This window comes from Silurus aristotelis (assembly GCF_946808225.1).
Source record: "Silurus aristotelis genome assembly, chromosome: 4".
NCBI classification, from domain to species: Eukaryota; Metazoa; Chordata; class Actinopteri; order Siluriformes; family Siluridae; genus Silurus; species Silurus aristotelis.
In genome coordinates, this window is record NC_139577.1 from 15,830,238 (window position 1) to 15,848,876 (window position 18,639).

Consider the following 18,639-nt stretch of genomic DNA (forward strand, 5'->3'; position numbering starts at 1 on the left):
GGATTACTGTATATGAAACTTGATATGGTAGATGGACAATTTTATTTTATTTTTTTTTTTTTTTGTAAAATATATTATATTAAGATGAGGTTCATTTTAACACGAACAGGATGTTTTTTTTTCCATTCTCCATAAGCTCCATTTCTAGGCGTGTCAGATTGTGTTGTTACCTGTCTAATTGAAAGGGCCTAATCAAACACGACTTAAATAGAGACTCGGGTGCTCCTCTAATTGCTCTTTGTGACAGCGCTTCCGAGTCATCATTTGCACAACCTAATGAATAGGTTAATAAAATAGAATGGTTTAATTATGTTTTACTTTCTGGATTGTTAATGGTGTCAGAGAAGTTCAATTGAATAACGCAGTTTCTGTTATTAATTATCAGTAAGTGAACTTGTTTAAATGATATTTTACAGCCTCTTGATAAAATTACAGCTGGAGGCAGTGTGGTGATAGACAGACAAAGGCCACGGATGAATTATCATAAACTATTAGCTTGTTTCTAAAGGGTTTTATGTTAATCTTTTAGTGCTTAAGTACCCCCCAATTAACATATCAGGAGGCGCTGCCTTCCAGCATGGCTTGCAAATTGAAGTGCTCAGATAAAAAAAAAAGGCATTCAGATGAAAACCAAATGAACGCCAGGCTATCTAAGTGAAGTGTACAGGAATTTTGTGTGCGCGCCTGTGTGTGTGTGTGTGTGTGTGTGTGTGTGTGTGTGTGTGTGTGTGTGTGTGTGTGTGTGTATGTGTGTGTGTGTGTGTGCGCCTGTGTGCGCGCGTGTGTGTGTGTGATCAAGGAGGTACAACGATTTCATTATCTCTCATGGGCTGTGACATGAGATGTCTCTTTCAGAGCCCTTTGCTTTTGTCTGGCGCTAATGCGGCCCGCTAACAGGCAGCTGAATGGCTCTCAACGTCGGCACCATCTGATGAAGGAACACGTTTACATATCAGCCCCACCGGCTTGATATGCAAATGTGGCATGTTGAGCGGGCCACAGGGAGATATAGCTCTTTGTTAGGGCTTCACAACCCCATGTTTCTTTTATGCTAAACACAATTGTATCCACTGCAAAAGCGCAGGCACCCGTCCTGAAAATCACGCAGCATCTCCATTAGGTCAAACCTGCAGTAGAATGCGCTTGTGGAAGCGACTTCCATGATTAATAATGTAATTGACACCTAGGCTTTTTTTTTTCCCTAGCACTGATTTTTAGGTGATTTTGTTCCGTTTTGCTGAAATGGAAAGTGCTCGAAGTTTGTAAAAACACCAAATGGCTTTATTTTCCCACCACTGCGTAGGTCAGAATCTGACACTAAAACTGGGTTGTTGAGATACAAAATAAAAAACCCAGCTTTTTTATATATAGTAAAAGCCAGAGCGCTGCGGTGTTTTATCTCAGGATAGAGTTTTGAAGGGCTCCCATGGGACCGACCCTGGCACACCCACTTTTTGAATTTCACTGAATAGCAACAGACACAGCCTCAGCCACCGCCAACAGTTCACAAACATCCAGACATCACTCCGCCCTTTCTCTGGTTTTTAGTTGTCTCTTTCCACTGCTGTGTCCACAAAGCCATTGTGTCGGTGTCTAGATAGGGGAATAAAACACTTGTTGATGTTCTTTTCTCCCATGTAAATACAGTAGAAAAGGTCTGGCCAGACATTTAACCATGATGAACACTTTTGCCTTCAAAGTAAATTCCATTGTGTCAGGCCCTATAACTTATTGCACATGATTACAAAGCTACCAATATCATAAATTACGCTGATGGACAGAATTATACCCAGTGCTTCCTGCACTCCCCAATGACGCACACTAGCTTAGTGCTCCTTGACAGTGCCCAATGATTTAGCACCAGCATGTATGCCAAGAGGGAAACAGAAAACATTCATGAGACGGCGAGTCCTGAGACTGGCCCTCCGCCTAGTTTATTAAACCCGCTCTTATTCACCGCTAACGTGCCACCGGTAAAAATCCGAAAAATCATCTCACATGATAAAGCAGTTTCGTGTTTATTTTTGCGAAAACAGACAGTTTATCATTTCAGTCATGGAAGCATTTGTTTGACACAATACTGAGTGAAAGTTGCAGGGGAAGGAGGGGCGGCTGACGTGGACCAGAGTCGTCTTCCACATCGAAACAGATGTGTCTGCTCTTGACATGTCACGGATAGAGAGAAACAGAGCAAAGCAAAGAGAGTTCAGCGCTGGCACAGTCCTGGCTAATCTATCTCACCGAGAGACAGATTAAAGGCAAAGTCCGTAAAAACAAATTTCTGCTGCCTTAATCAGAGGACAGACTGCCAGGATTATAAATAATAAATGAAGCTTTGCTATTCAGAGGAGAGCATAGCCTTTTAAAGCATGGCATGTAGGCCCAGCCCAGACAGTGTATAGACCAAGAGGGCTTGCTATCGCAGGGACACTCAAATGCGGTACTTAGTTGTTGTGCTTTTAAAGCTTGTATTTTTTTCCCAGTTGACCTTTGCGTTCTTTGAAAGAGGTTTAGTCACTTCAGCAAACACCGATCAGCCCTCAGCTGAGCTTTTTTTATATCCTGTTTGCTATTTCCTGTTTGAAATTAAACAATGTTCACAATATTCCAGATGGTATTCAAATATATAATAATCATTCAACTTTTTTCTATTTCTTGGAATGACTTGTACGTCAACGAGAGAGAGATATACTTGCACACAATGTTCACTATTGACTGTTGTTAAAGTTGTTAAACTATCTCAAATTTCATCTGTCATCTACATTTTTATATTTAGTGCATTTGGTATTTATATTGCCATTCTTTTTCTTCATCTTTGTTCTTCATCTTCTTCCTCTTATTACTATTATTATTATTATTATTATTATCCGTCAAATAGCAACCGTTTTCCTTTCCGCTCAGAGACATGAAAGAATCACTTGTGCTTATGTCATTAGTCACAGCTGAGCTGCTACATGTGTAATGGTTCTGCTTGATTTATCTCAAAAGACATCAAAACACACATAGATCTTTGTGTGCATCTTAGTCGTAGGATTCACTCTCTGATAAATGATCCACTGCGAAATAAATGGATATGAATTATTCACTTTGATAGAGCCTTAAATTTGTATACTGTGTTAAGACCAGTCGAGGTATTATTCGGTTATCTCCTATTTCGCTGATGATGGAAAATTCGAGGTTGGCGGCTTCCTCTGGGCAATAGTAAACTTTATTTCTACCTCAGCCATCAACTGCAGGCCCCGCACATAAATAAGCTTTATGTAAATCTGTCAGCACCCAGTCTGCGCAGGGGCTCCTGTGTAGATATTGGCCTGTCTCGAAGTTTATGACAAAGTTTAAAATCATTCATTAAACTGACCTGACGATAAATCCACTTACTGTAAAATGGCCCCTGCTCTTCTATTTGGTTTGTAGATGCGATCATGGCTCCATTTTTAACTTAATTAATTGGCCGTTTCTGTTGACACGAAATTTATGCCGTAATAATTTGCTGGAAATAGATGCAGAGCATTGGAAATGAGATATCCATCATAGACTTGTGTTCCAGCAGCTGCAGCGGAGCTAATATAAAAGTATTTCAGCCACTGACAACCCGGCTGTTTGTGCAGTCAAGATTATATATACCCACGATCCATTGCCTGCCTGAGAGGCGCTCATGGAGGTCTATGATAACAAAGAGTTTGTGATTTATGGCTTGCTGTGAAAGCAGAACTTGATGAGATTAAACAATTTCATAGCACAAGTGTTTCTCGGACCCCCTGATTTGTAGTTGTGAGCCGATAGTAAATCAAGTTTATATATCTGAAAGCCTGCTCAGCAAAGGAGTGCAATTACTGTTTAAGACAGCTACTTTTTATTTAATTTTTATCTGGGGTTTGTCTCCTTTATTCTCGTGCCTGTCAGCGAAGCGCTCACCTTCATAAGTCCTTCTCCTCGGGAGGGGAGGATTCTGGGAGGAGCAGCCCGACTGCAATCTCTCCTTTCCAGCCTTTTACACTGCATAACCCCATGCAGCACACCCACCAAGGCCTCTCTCCATCTCTCCCCCCCTATTGTTTGTCCTGTTGTCTGGTATGAGTAAGAACAGTATGGCGAATGTGGTATTACTCACGCTCATAAAAAGTGACAGTCTGTAATCCTACGGCTCGGCACAATTTCCAATAACTGCAAGTTGGCGGGTAATTTGTACGTATCTGGAAACAGTCAGTTCGTTGTATTATTATAATTTTTTTTGTAGTCACGAATTTGCTCTTTATAAATGTTGTGTGGTCAGTTTGTGAGTTTGTGTGTCTGTTTATCCATCTCTAGGACACCAGAAGAAAAACAAAACTACAAACTGGAATTGTCACATCCTGTAGCTAAAATCACTGTAATATTAAAAATGCTATATTGATTGTAGCAAGTTAGCTTCCCAAGTGTGTATAACGATTGCATGCATTCATTTTTTGTCAGGCAACACAATAAAGACCAGGTTAGTCTCTAAGGAGCACATTTCTAAGCCATATTTATGCATCTATGAGCGTGTACACACATCAGGAGAGATCTTTTTTTGCACCTGTACAAAAATTATTATTTTCATCCTGCCACTGATCTCTGAAAAGAAAAAAGAAAATGGGGTAAATAAATAAAAAAAGTCTGCGTGCACTTTACAGATACACACCGAGAGTTAAGCACTGCTAAGTAACCGTCACACTTCACTCGGGTGAAGCGCTAATTTCCTTTAAGTTCACATGTCACTTTCTGTGACTCTGCTTTCTGAGTCTTCTTCAAATGTCTCCAAGTATCTAATTGCACAGGAAACATCCGAGACAACGTGGTGTGACAGTCCTGCTCCGAGAATCTTCAATAATTTAGCATCCTGCATACTTAGAAAAAAAACCCTCCTAATAGGAACAGCAAGATCCACAGTGTGTCACGATTTGAAAGTGTGTGTATTAAATGCAGAGAAAAGAGAGAGGACAGGTTTTGGAGAGGGGGCTTTTAATGTTAATGTGATAAAGAATTATTTCTTGGCCTGCTTTATGTATGTCTGATTAGCTTTCTGTCAATCATCTGCAGCCAAAACTCATAGTTTATTTTAAAGACAGGTTAGTCTGTGTGCAGTATATATCTGATATAGACAAGCTTAATGTACCTTGAAGTTCTTCTAGTACTTTAGCCCTTAAGGCAGACTGCTATCTTGTTTATATCGGTATTCTACTTGTGCCCAGAGTGCAGGAGTAGTGAATATATAACAGGGTTGCTCAGAGCTAAAACTTAACCCAAATGACAAATCAAACCTGGTCACTCGCAAAATCCTTCAGCTTTTTTAAAAGGGTTTTGGTTTAAAGTTTCCCGTAATGCTTTCATGTTGTTTATGGATAAAATAAATGAATACGAGCCTTAATTTTGACTTCGGACCCTTCAGCACACACACACCTAACCTGCGTTATTTCTGTGAATTTATTTACTTTACTTTATTTAATACACCTTCGCAGGCAGTGTTGAAATGACTACAGGCAAATTTTCAAAGTCCAAAGCTATAAAAGGTCAGCTTGCTCTTTAGAATTCAACCCCTAAAAACCGAGTTGGACGATATGGACCATTAACTTTCTGTTGTGCTTAAACTTAGGTTGTCTAACACAGAAGTGGTTGTGGTAATCGCTGGGGCCAACTTTCTGGCTTGTGATCTCTGATCATATGATCCATTTGCTTTGCACAAACTCATTGAAGCAGAACTGGTCAATCATTAAAAGCACACTCACTGCCAGTCACACAATACTGCCACCAAAGCACACTGAAAGGGTGGGGACACCAGTGCATTAGCTAAGAACATAGAAATTGTGCTTTTGTTACACACAACTAAAAAAACATTACCAAACCCTATTTGAGATACAGATGTCAAACTTTTAAAATTTCACCGGCTTTAGTGAAGTAAGTGCTGCAGTGCTGTGGGGAAACTCTTTTCTCTTCCAGGCATCAGCATTTTCCATCTTCTCATTAAGTCCTACCTTTTGGTCTGTTGGTTGAACTCTACTAAGAGTCGAGATAAATAATAAAGTACAAAATTCCTTATTTAGTAAAATGGGTGAATATTAGTGCAAATATAAGTCTGGTTGAATGGATTTCGCTCAGAGTCACAGCACAGTCAGGTCAATAGCCAAGCCGCCATTTTTTCAGTGTGCAAATGAAGGCGAAATATATTAAAAAATAGCTGTCAAAATAACATTTGCTGTTGACTCAAACGCTCATATAAGTTTACTTTTCTCTGATCTTCAGATCATCAGAGAACTCTGCAAGTGTTACGAGAAAGACAGGCAAAGTTTTGTGCCCACAGAAGATATATTTTTGATAAAAACCCGAAGAGAAAACATATCAAAAGACATTTTTCTACATGTCTTTTGCAAGCACAAAAAGCCGAAATGGTGTCAGGAGAAAACAAAGCAGAAAGCTTGTTTCTTCTAACAATGGCTTTAAGCTACAAATTCTCCTTGAATCCCCAGCCTCCCCTTACTGTCGAGTTTCCACTCTTTCTCGCTTTCTCCTTCTGCCCCCCTCCCCTTTCTCTATCTCGCTCTCTTGCTTTCCCACTCTGCCTCTTAAAGGGAAACCAGGCCCTTCTGTAGGGCCTGATAGGTTGTAGTCTGATGCTTAGCAACAACATTCCTATGCCTTAAGTAGCAGTAAGCCCCTGGCTGAACTCTTTGAAGTGGCTGTCAGGCCACATTTATTTCGTTTTAGCACTTTGTCTACTTGTCCAGATGTATAAGGAGATAAAAAGTACTGGTGTTTACACTGATCTCTGCTCCTTCCTCCTTCCCTCACTCTTTCTCTTAATGTGTGTGTGTGTGTGTGTGTGTGTGTGTGTGTGTGTGTGTGTGTGTGTGTGTGTGTGTGTGTGTGTGTGTGTGTGTGATTAGATTGTAGCCCTGATCACTTTTGTGAGGATAAGTTGAGCTAAAATCACTGAGGATGTTCGACCCTGTGCGCTTAAGGGGAGTCTGTCTAGCTTTGGAGCCTGCTGTTTATGCAAAAATAAACTCAAATAAAGAAAATAGTTTTTTTTTTTTTTTTTTTTTAAAAAGGTGCTCAAGTTTAGCAAAAACAGACTGCTTCCTTTTCACCTTCCCATACTGAAGTAGATCTGTTTTGGAGATGGTAATCTTGAACGACTTAGGATTTAGCAGCATTTACTGTGTTTGTGTTGGGCAAACGACCAAAGGAGGGAGAGAGTGTGAGCATGATGTATAATCCAGCAACAGAGTCATATTTCACTGTGACATTTTCAGCAAGGAGTCCTGCCTGTGATAGCAAAGCTCCCAGTGGGACGAGGGGTGCTGTGGCTTTCTCTGTTAATGCCATTATTCGTGATTCCTTCTTTCCCCAGCTTGTAAATTTCGACTGCATTATCATAAACTGCTGTGATTACTCAGTGTATAAAGACAATAATGATTGAGCAAGCAGCATATGCCCATGGCCTGGAGAACCTACGCTTACTAGCAAGAGTGGCAATGAAGACGCTTATATACTTTACACTGCAGCGCCCCCAACTGACCATTACATGTACAGCCATATGCAGCTTTGCTGTGTTGTCTAACTGCATGGTCACTGTGTGTGTGTGTGTGTGTGTGTGTGTGTGTGTGTGTGTGTGTGTGTGTGTGTGTGTGTGTGTGTGTGTGTGTGTGTGTGTGTCTGTGTCTGTGTGTGTGTGTGTGCTTTTTTATGTTGATGGGGACTGGACAGTTTTAACCATGGCTGTTTATTTAGATTATGTATAAATGTATTAATAATTAATATTAATTGTAATAGAAAGAATAGTGTGTGTGTGTGTGTGTGTGTGTGTGTGTGTGTGTGTGTGTGTGTGTGTGTGTGTGTGTGTAGCGTTTGTCGGAGTGGGGGTGTAGAATGTGCTTGATCGGTGTAAACAGCATCAAAATCAGATGTAATACCTATTCCAACGGTAAAGCCGCTTATGTTCTTGTGAGAAGCCGAATCAATACAGCCTTTTCATTTTCAGAATATACGTCTATATTTATTGGCTTTTCCATGGGTTTACCTGCTGCGTTCCTATGGTTCACAGATAGATCAGAAGCAGTCTGCTCCAGTTCTCTGTGTTCTGGGATGGAGATTTGCTCGGACAGAGAGATGAGTGAAAGAGTATACAAGTTCCAGCCCTAAATCTGCTTTTGAAGCCTTTTTTATCCGCAGTCCATCAGGAGCAAGCTTCATGTGACAGTGTTTATTCTCATTGTGATCCTTGTTTCATGTTTCCCTTTGGGATCAGCTCATACGTTTCCTCAGTGTACCTTTCATGAGCACATTATATTAATTCATGTCGCTATCAGCCATCATTAAATGGCCAGTCCAAACAGAAAAGTTGTAACTAGTGAGAGTTAGTAAAAGGCTGATGCATATCTTTTAAAAGCAAATAAAGATAAACGGCTCAGTGAACGGCGAAGGCCCTTAAACTGCCTGTGTGTTCTCTAAGCCCGAGGAATGAATGAATTCCTGGTGCCTGGAGCGACCCCTCGGCTTGTGATTATGTTTGTGTAAAATCTTAAGGGTACTGATCAAAGCCGAGCTCTTGTCCGCCTGCTCTTTAAGCAGCTCAGGAAAAAGGGGGCCAGATAACAGCTGGCATTCAAATTGAGTTTTCCTCTAACTTTGTTACGCAGGGATTCCCATTATGAGCCAGGCCCCTTTTCTCATCGCGAGGATGCCTCATTGAATAAAGAGAAAGAGAGGAGGAGATGGGGAGGGGAGGAAGTAGGAGGGAGGGCTCTGATTAATCTTCTTCAAGGGTGTGGGTGTGTGATCAGTGGACTTGGCCAGCATTTGGGAGGGGGGGTGCTTTGCGCTGACTGGAGGGATCTCTGATGTCGACAGCAGGCGACTTTTGCGCACGGCATGTGATTGACGTCCCTGGCCACTGAGGCGAGGAGGGGGTGCACCGTGTCCAGTGGGGCAGAGCCAGACCCTGCCTGTGGGTGGTGGTGTTAATAATGTGGCAACTGGGAAGATTAATTGTAGACAAGCAGCAGGATTACGAGGGGCTTTATGGTTGGGAGAGGGCAGTTTGGTGGAGAAGGCCTCTGATCTGTCAGGCCCAGAGGAAATTAGTCAGGGCAGACTGACGTTCCCTCACTGAGTGCTGCTTTAGGATATTAAAGCCAAATGGCTGGAGGAGATTGAAACTGGTAACAAGGAAAGTGCTGACATGCTCGAAAGCCGTGGCTACCTCACACCATCTGACTTGCACAAGTGTGGTGATAATTAATAGCTGGATGCGTGAAGTGATGATTCTTAAATGTAGGCCTAATGATAAGGACTTGCATGCATGGATCATGTTCTTTATGTTTTTTTTTTTTTTTTACATCATGTCAGTTATCAGTGTGTCATTTATCAGTGCATTTTTAACTGAATATGAATTTTTTAAATTTTTTTGCAGAATTAATTGCATTTACATAAAAAAAGGACAATAATTTAGACATAACAGTTACTGGCAAAGTATAGGGAAAAATCTGCGCATAGACCACTGTAGAGTCAGTTTGTCAGTGTTACTCTGTGATTAAGTACACCCCGAATCATTTGTGCAAGTGTGTTTAGGTTGCTGGTTGCCTTACTCCTAGTGCTTGCAGACTAACTAGGGCTTCTCAGTGACTAACAGTACTCAGAAAAGAATAAATAGTGGACCATATTTGTTTAGCAAGGCCTCCGGAGTATAAAGGATGACAAACTGTTGTCAGGCAGTAGAAGTGTCATGCCACCTGTTGGCTTGGCAGCACACAGCAGTGTGTTGGTCATGAGGGAGTTGGAGAGTAAGCGACACACTGACCCCGGGCTGACCTGCACCATCCTCTTTGACTGAGTGCTAGTGGGGGCCTTTCCCTCGTCCTCTTTCAAACAAGAAGGAAAGAGATCATCAAAGGCAGGGTTCCTATTCACCTCCTCTCTCCCCTCCTCTCATGCCAGATAATGAAAGCTGTCCAGCAGCCTGATAAAAGCAGGAGTGCTGCTCCCAACATTACCTTTCCACCACACTCTGAAAATTTATGGCACTTGGGCAATCAGTCATGGCAATGAAGCTTTTCTCCCTTACCCCACCCCATGATTTATATTTTCTGTCTATCGTTCCCTTTGTGTCTCTCTCTCTCTCTCTCTCTCTTCTCTCTCTCTCTCTCTCTCTCTCTCTCTCTCTCTCTCTCTCTCTCTCTCTCTCTCTCTCTCTCTCTCTCTCTCTCTCTCTCTCTTCTACTCTCCATTTGCCTTTCATGCCATCAGTCTGGATGAATGCTCCTGATTGCTGATGACAAATGAGTACTTTTCATTTAGGACTCAATTAGGATCAATGCATTCACAGCTTAGAAATCAATAATGTACATTTCTCCTGTCTATCTGAGCTAATAAATCCACTCAGACTGCAATGCAAATCAGCACAGGTGCTATATTGTGGACTCCATCGACAAATCGAGTTCATGTTTTCTCTGTTTATTTTGTAGGCTCGTAGTGATTGCAGATCAGACACCTCTCCTTTGCCGTATACTCCTCTACCCAGGTCCAAAGATTCCAAAAACCCTAAAGGTAAGCTTGTAAGCTACACTTCTCACAGATGTTTATAGAAACATTTTAGTTAAAAGTATTGAACACTTATTACTGAGTGTGAGAGATGAGATCTATGATTTATCATATAAATATGATATAATATTCAAATATACTTTCTTTAAGTGTAATCGAACATTAAGAAAAAAAAACAGAAATAAATAGACAGAACAAATAAGCCACATATTCAAATATTTACATTTAATCACAGTTTAATAAAAAGGAAAAGATAATATTATCATTGAAAACATCCACAGTTTCATTTTAAGCATAAGATTCTGGACAATTAGATTGCTAGCAAATGTATGTCCTGTACTTGGGTGCTCACATGATCATGGTCTTGCAAAAGTTTCTTTTTTAATGTAAAAAAAAAAAATGCATTGAGCAAACAGTGAGTATCAAATGTAAAAATTGTGTCCATACATGCAGTAACCTTATTTAGATCTTCTATTACATAGTTTATTATTTTATTGCAACATGTAAAATTGATTCAGAATAATGGCCACATCTGAATAAATAACGCGCGCGTTATGCACAGGTTATGGCAGGTTTAAGTATATTTGCATAACCGGCTAATTTTTATTATTACTTGGCTTGTTATGTTGCTAAGGACCCGAGCAATTAAACGATTTATGTCCTTTGTTGTTATTGCATGACAATATTGCTTCAAAAGTTTCAGAAATCTACAAAGCTCGTTATGAGCTAACTAGCTAAGAATGACATATAAGCATTCATTTTAAAATCATAATGACAGCATTTTAATAATAATGCAAAAGTTTAAATAGACTTTTCTCTAACATGCAGGAGAATGTATTTCACTCTTTTTTATTTAAAGTTGAAATATTAATTTTAAACCAGAGTTCTGTACCTAAATAGAGAATCCTTGCCTATTATTTTTTCTTTTCTTTTTTTTTGCATATAAGTTTTATTATTTGTGGATTTTGTTGCTGAGCATAAAGTTGAAACGAAGGCGTGACTTAAATCTCATCTAACAATGAAGCACTCTGGTTTCCGAAACTTTATCAAAAGACACAAATGTTACCATAAACCAGTTGTGAGATATTACATTCATCCAGTGGTTTTGTATCATTAGACTGGGACTCTGCAGGAGACCTGCTTTTGACATGCTGAACTTTAGGAGAGGGGGCGGAGAGGGTTTTTTTATGCGGGAAACATTTATCATGTTCTTTTGTCCATGCGATGCAGACTACTGTGTTTTCACAGTGCGGCCATGGTGCTGCCACTTTTGCTTTCATGTGAGGTCAACGAAGAGCCTCTCCACCCCCCACCAAGGACAGATCTATTTCACAAAGGCTGACCCTCACCTCTCAAGTGATGTAGAGGAAAGCCCAGTGCTTTGTCAAAATCATGTTGCTTGAAAATAGTCCATTAAAAGGTGAGCAGAGCTGACATATGAAATATTTTTTCTCCCTCTTAGATTTCACTGCGCTGACACTCTCCATTCGTTATTTTTACGATACTGTACTGCAGTGTTAGATAACACAAGCCCTCATCTTTGTCCTTCGCCTCCTTTTATTCTTTCCCCGTTATCACACCATTTTTATTTATCTTGACTTATTGCCTATTCTATTTGCTTAATGCATCAGGTCTAACACAGTAACTCTTTATTTGAACTTTGGCTGTGCCTTGGAGGGGGAAAAAAAAGCTTTAATAGAAAATCCCTGACACTAAAAGATGCAGTTCACCTCCAGGACGTGTCAGGAGGAAGCAAGCTATTTGTATGCATTGGCAATAACTCATTGTGAACCATCACATGATGCAATTATGCAGTTATTTATCGCGTCTATCTGTATAGGACAGAATGGTAATAGTGCTTATGCTTTGCCCAAAGGTATGTTGCCGGTCCTGTCAGGCCCGTTGTATGTTAGATGCTGCATTGCAGTGGCCGGCAGAATTAGAGGCATGTGTGACAGCAAGCTGTCTTGAACAGAAAGCCTTTCTGCTGTTTCTCAATATTGCAACAATTAATGTCACCTGTGCCAAAGCCCCAAGAGCCAATGTGCCACAGGTAATCAGGTTAGGTACAAGTCCTTGAGATGGGAGAGAGGGGATGGGCTGTGTGCAGACCATGCTGACACACAGCGTAAAGGACTAAAGGAAGTCTTGGCTATTGGGAAATGAGACCCTTGTCTCTTATGTTGAGCTACAATTGGGGAATGGACAAACAGTGAGGAGACAGGAGAGGCTCAGTGGAGGGAAAAGGATAGCGAGGGAAAGTGAGGCAGAGAGGCCATGAGGCAGGCTAGGTGTGACACCGAGGATGGCAGGCTCTGGAGTACGGCAGCATAGCCACAGGAAGTAGCATTGCTGTCAGCTCCAACCAGCTTTAAACCAACCTAGAGACCAAGATTTTTCTCCAGAATCCTCTCAGATTTAAGACCAAGCACCTTTGCAGAACCCACTATGTATTTAAATCACAATCTAGTTCTTAATACATTTCAGTCATATAATGAAATATATGTAGTTATACAATTAAATATAGTTAAAAGGGTGGAAGTAGATTTAGAAACGGCTATTCATAAATAGTCATAGTTAAAATCTACTCTGGTCCTCCATAAATATCACTAGAAACGACCAAATTTCTCCCACATACATTTTGACATCTGAAAGCAATAAATGCTACCCCACAACTCGTATCATACCTCATGAACATTTATTCTCTCCTCTGTGAGTAAACCAGTGAACATTCACCGGAGAGGGAAACTGTTCTCCTACATATATCAGTTTAAAGTGCATTTAAATTTTGGTATTGTAGGCCAAGTGCAGTTGTAATGAATGTCTGTATTTTAAATGGCTCACAACTGTTCTTCAAATCCCTCCAGACAGGAGGCCTTTGCTAAAAGAATATCCGAACAGAAGACACCTTGGGGACTCTGTACTTTTTTTTTCCCCCCACCTGCAGTTTGCTTTCATTACGGCACAGCTGATATTCAGCCTCTCGAAATGAGACTGTGTGTGAAGAATAAATTGTTTTGCAGTTGCAGCACAACAAATAAACAAACATCTGGGACCGTTCAAAACACTCCATTAGAACATTTCTTCTTTTTTTTTTGCCAAAAATGAAATGAAAATGATGACAAATGGGCTGTCGTGAAGGCTGGGAGAGGCCAGATGACGGAGCTGTGGGTGCTAAGCACTGACTTTTAAAGCTCAGCAGGACAGGGGGAGATTTACACCTGCTGCTAGTCCCCTATCCTCCATTAACTTACATCTGGCAACTGTGAGTGACTCATTTACCCAGGCCCAAATCTGCTGCTAGTGAGCAAAAATCTTCTGTTTGACACATCGTCACTGAGACGCAAATGCACCGCTAAAACCTTTGTGTAACTGAAATAGATCTGCTTAGTGTGACTGATATAATATTTTTATAACAACCTGACAGATATGTAGTGGCCCTGAGCTTTATCACACATCTGCGCCTTATCTATTGTCTTCCCCTGCTTCTGTAACGTGTGCATTTATATTTTATGACATTTTATACCACAGCGCTGTTAAATTCTCAATTGTAACTGGTTAGAAGGTTTTAAACAGAGGCTCTGACAGTAGCAATTTAAAAGGCCATTGAAATTGTATAATAAAAAATTCATTCTTTTGTTGCTATTGTAAGGTTTTCTATTAGAATAGGTTTACTTTAAATGTATAGAAGGAGTTTTCCAGCATGCAGAGATCTTCAGAACAGAGCAGTTTGCACTTATTGGGTTTCTCTGTAAGGGTTAGGGTTTCAAAAGAGAGCAAAAATAGAGGCTGGTAAAGAAATGACTGTTTACAGCTGCTATAACATAAGTGATAACAGGAATAACAAAAAGTGTGCCATTTATTGCTGGATTGTCATGTATTACTAATTTAAAAATAATCATTGACAAATGGCTCTGAGCAACAAAACAACACTAATTTTCTTTTGCTAATTATGTGAGTGATGACCAGAGACAATGACAAAAAGCCTTGTATTTTTAAATGAAGGTTGTGTGAGCATTTGTCATATCTCATTCACTGAGACCTGTATATGTGCTGTAAAATATCTAGTTTCTTTTACATAATTATTCGAAGAACTGGCTATCAAGCTTTTCTGATATAGGCTTTGGACTACTTAAACTTGCCTAGTTTGGATTGTGGACTTCTGTGAACTGTGGTGTAGCCTGCTTAAACCTAAACTAAGTGCGGTTTAAGAATGACAAAGTGATAGTTCACAGTCAGCAGGAACTTTGTTAATGAGGTGCTCATCTACTCTGTTAAAGAGCCCAGTAGACATTATTGTGCTACCTGCTGTTTTCTGCTTGCATGATGCTTTAAAGCAGCTGCTCCCCTATACAGCACACCAGTGTACTATTTCCAGTCAGTCTTACCCAATCACTTGTCGGGTTTAATAAAACCACCGTTCCTGCCCGCATTTACTTAGTCTCTTAGTGTGTTTTACTCCTGATTTCTTACTTAAATTGCATTTTGACAGTTTAGCCTGCATGCTAGGTTATTTGAGTAGAACTGTTCCGTGTCTACATGTATGACTCGACTGTCAGAGGATGGGGCATGTCTGAAAAAAGTCAAACTCCTGATTACATCATTGGTTAGGGTAAATATACTGTTTTCGATTTATTTTGATTTATGTTTCTCAGTGGATTTTAAGGCACAAGTAAAACAATCTGCTTTCAATAGTCATTTATTTGCTTTACATTTTGCCTTATGGTGCTATAGCGCTGTCATTCCAGATTACAGTCATGTGGAATAAAGTGGGATTTATACTTTATAATATTTTGCTCATGCCTGAAATAAATTTTATATTTGTGTTTGTGTCCTTGTTCTTAGAGCCATATGTTTTCAGTTCAGCATTCTGCATGTAGAAGAGGTGCTGTGTCAATCCACATCCAGAGAAGTGTTCCACTTTAGACACTGATGAAGTGTTTAGGATCCTTTTCTTAAGACTTAAGGGTGTTTTTCTGCCCATTAAAGTCTTTGTGTAAAATACACCTACAGTTTTAACTGTACAAAAATAATGAGCACCCATAAAAAGATATATATATATATATATATATATATATATATAAAAAGAAAAGAAATAGCCATCACGCTAGTTTATATGGACTTGCAGATTTATAATATGTGACTCCTCAGATGCCGTGCCAAAAAAATAACAGTTGGAAAGTTGCGTGCGTAGAAAAAAATGCCCAGTCTATGTCATTTGATGTAGTTCACAGACATCTGTTTTAGATATCCTTAGTGTTCTGCATGTCTGATTAATTATTTGTAAAAAGAAAAAAAAAATGATTTGAACTGATCTGTGGGAGACACTTGCTTTAAGTCAAGTAACGTCAGGCTTGTAGGATTGTGTAGTACCTGCCAACAGCCTGGTTTTGGCCTACATATTTGTGTTGACAGCTTTTCTTTCGTCTCTTCTATTGAGATGATACGACAATATGATTTGTGTTAGGGGGGGATATGGTGGGCCTCCTTGGATTCCTCTAGCACAGGAGCATGAATATCCATTAGTCGAGAGATGGAGATTAATGCGAAGAATGAAGGAAGCCAAGCTAGTCTGCCCATTCTTCACCAAATATATGAAAAATGGAGGGGAAAAAATAAGAGAAAGGAAGACAGGAAGATGTGGAATTGAATTTTTTTGGTCACTGAGACTACAGCACTCCCCTCTCGGCCTATTCAGAGCGCAGATTAAAACAGCAGGGCTGACTTAAGTACTGTACTTCCTGCAAGCTTCAACTGCTGAACTCTACTTTGAGATGGATTCCCTTTCCACACTGTCATTACTCTGACAGAATGGCACTGCATTTACTGAATAATTCTGTTTGTGTGGGTTTTAAGGATGTGTTATTGACACATTTCTCTTTCGCTCGCTCTTGTGTGCTGCTGTTTGATGTAGTAGATTGAGTCTCTGAGAGACTTTAAGAACTTTTATCAAGTGAAAGGTGGCAGTGACAAGACAGCCTGCTGTATTTATTATAATTTTTTTGCTTAAATGATTTCCTGTGCCATTAGTTGTATATACAGTAGAAAGTATTAATACGGCATGCCGAAGTCAAATTAGAGATGAACTAAATACACATTGGGAATGTAATGCTGTACAGTCTATGGCATGACTGAATGGCTTGACTGATGTTTAATCTTCTTCCCAGATAAATCATTTAACAGACCACCTTGGCCATAAGACTTAAGGGAAATGTCCATATCTATATTTCTTTCCTCTCTTTTGATAAACAGACTATTATATTTGCATGGATCATTTATTCATCTTTCAGAACTGTCTAAAATGGTTTATATATATTGTGTGCCTTTGAGAAGAATGGCAGAGCAGACCTGGCTGGAATACTTCATGATCTTTTAACACAAGCAGCATACATGTGCGTGTTAAGTGATACCTCATGCAACACTGAGAATGTGTCAGCATGATGGACAAGGACATGAGGTCTTGCCAATGTGACAAGCCCAGTTCCAGTAACATAGTTACAGTACCTGGGACCTTGGTCTGCTTCCTGGTATTTCTGGCTTGTCATGACAGACTGACAAAGAATATATCATGCAAATGGAAACCCCATGCTCATTTTTTAATCAGCGCAGAAGGTGATTGCTAATGCAGTCAAAGCATTATTCATATCGCTGTATGATTTGTGACGTGCGCACTGGATATACAAAACGCAAGCTAGAGTTTCACGTGTGCGTTTAGTCATTCCAGGAGTTTAGCACAGGTTAGTGCGGTTTTCATAGTTTTGAAGCTCAAGGCTTTATCATTGTAATTTATGACAGGACAAGTAATGGCCAGATGGTTTGGATATTTTTACAACCGGATCGATGCTGGCTCCTCATCTTTCCCTTTCTTGTCGTGGGTTGATATGGATGAGTCTGCTCGTGTCGAGGGGTCCTTCAGTTCTCTGAGATGCTAAGACACAGTTTTGGCAGATGTTGAGCAACTTGTCATTCTGAAGGCGAAACTGATCCGTTCACAATGCGCCCTGATTGCAATATAATGATCATGTGACGGAGCCAGTGGAAATGTTTATTAAGATAAATTCCCCTCACTAGAAGAGAAAAAAAACATGCCAAATCGTTGTTATTCAGAATCATGGAAGATACACGCTGGAAGTCTTTATGATTCATACTTGGGAAAGGTTTTCCTTTCAGCATTTGTTTGGGCAAATGTGATTTAAGCCACAATTAAATTACAAATGACAGCAATTAATTTTGTGACAAGCCCCATCATTCTCTTTTATTTGTGTACAATCTCTGTATTTGGCTTATTAATCATCTAAACCAGATGAAAAGATGTTCTGAGAAACTTCCCTCCCATTTTGTTGCCCAGTGGACCGCTTTAGATTTCTCACATTGGCTAGAGGCTTTTGCGTTTCCATTGTGCTTGACTTATTAGAATGACACTACAAATTAATTTTTTAACATTTCACAGATAATTGTTGGCACAATGTAAACAGCTTAAACATGATTTAACAAGAACAGGAGGACATCTCACTCTATTGTTGTCCAAATCCATAAGTGACACATCAGCCTCATCGATCATGTGACCTCCTCCCCACTGCTCTACATCTATTCCCACATAATCTGTGGACTGAAGCCATTGTACTGGAAGAGACAAAGCCCATCTGTCAATTATAGCAAGCTCCATTGGACTGTTGTCTAAACTGTTTTCTTGCTCACTGATGAATCCACTGATTTATTGTCACTACCTCTACATTGCTGTACAATCACAACACACTGATGTTTGAACATGCACTATAGCATGAGGGCGAATGTAGATCAAATTAATGACCTGGCACATCATTTATTCAATTCAGGCTCAAGGAAATGGATGTTTAGCATTCACTGTCACATACTATAAAAGAAGGTGCAATATTTCTGTACAGGGTTCAAGGCTTGGAATGATGGAAATGTTTGTTAGCGTTTGGTGTGCATGATGGCACACTTTATAAAAGAGTGAAAGGTTGCTAGCTAATGTTCAACCACAAATTGCTTTTGTTGTTCTATGTACTGAAATGTGTTGGTCTCTTTTGGTAATAGTTATCAGAGGTGGCAAAAGTACACGCA

The 18,639-nt window shown here is 40.0% G+C and overlaps 1 protein-coding gene across 1 annotated transcript in view; it reads left to right on the forward strand.

Moving 5' to 3' along the window:
• lrmda (leucine rich melanocyte differentiation associated) overlaps positions 1-18,639 on the forward strand; it is a 255,668-nt gene that overhangs the window by 207,915 nt on the left and 29,114 nt on the right. Inside the window, exon 6 of the mRNA XM_083539321.1 lies at positions 10,479-10,560. Coding sequence (XP_083395447.1) covers positions 10,479-10,560 — 82 coding nt within the window. The remainder of the gene's footprint in view (positions 1-10,478; positions 10,561-18,639) is intronic.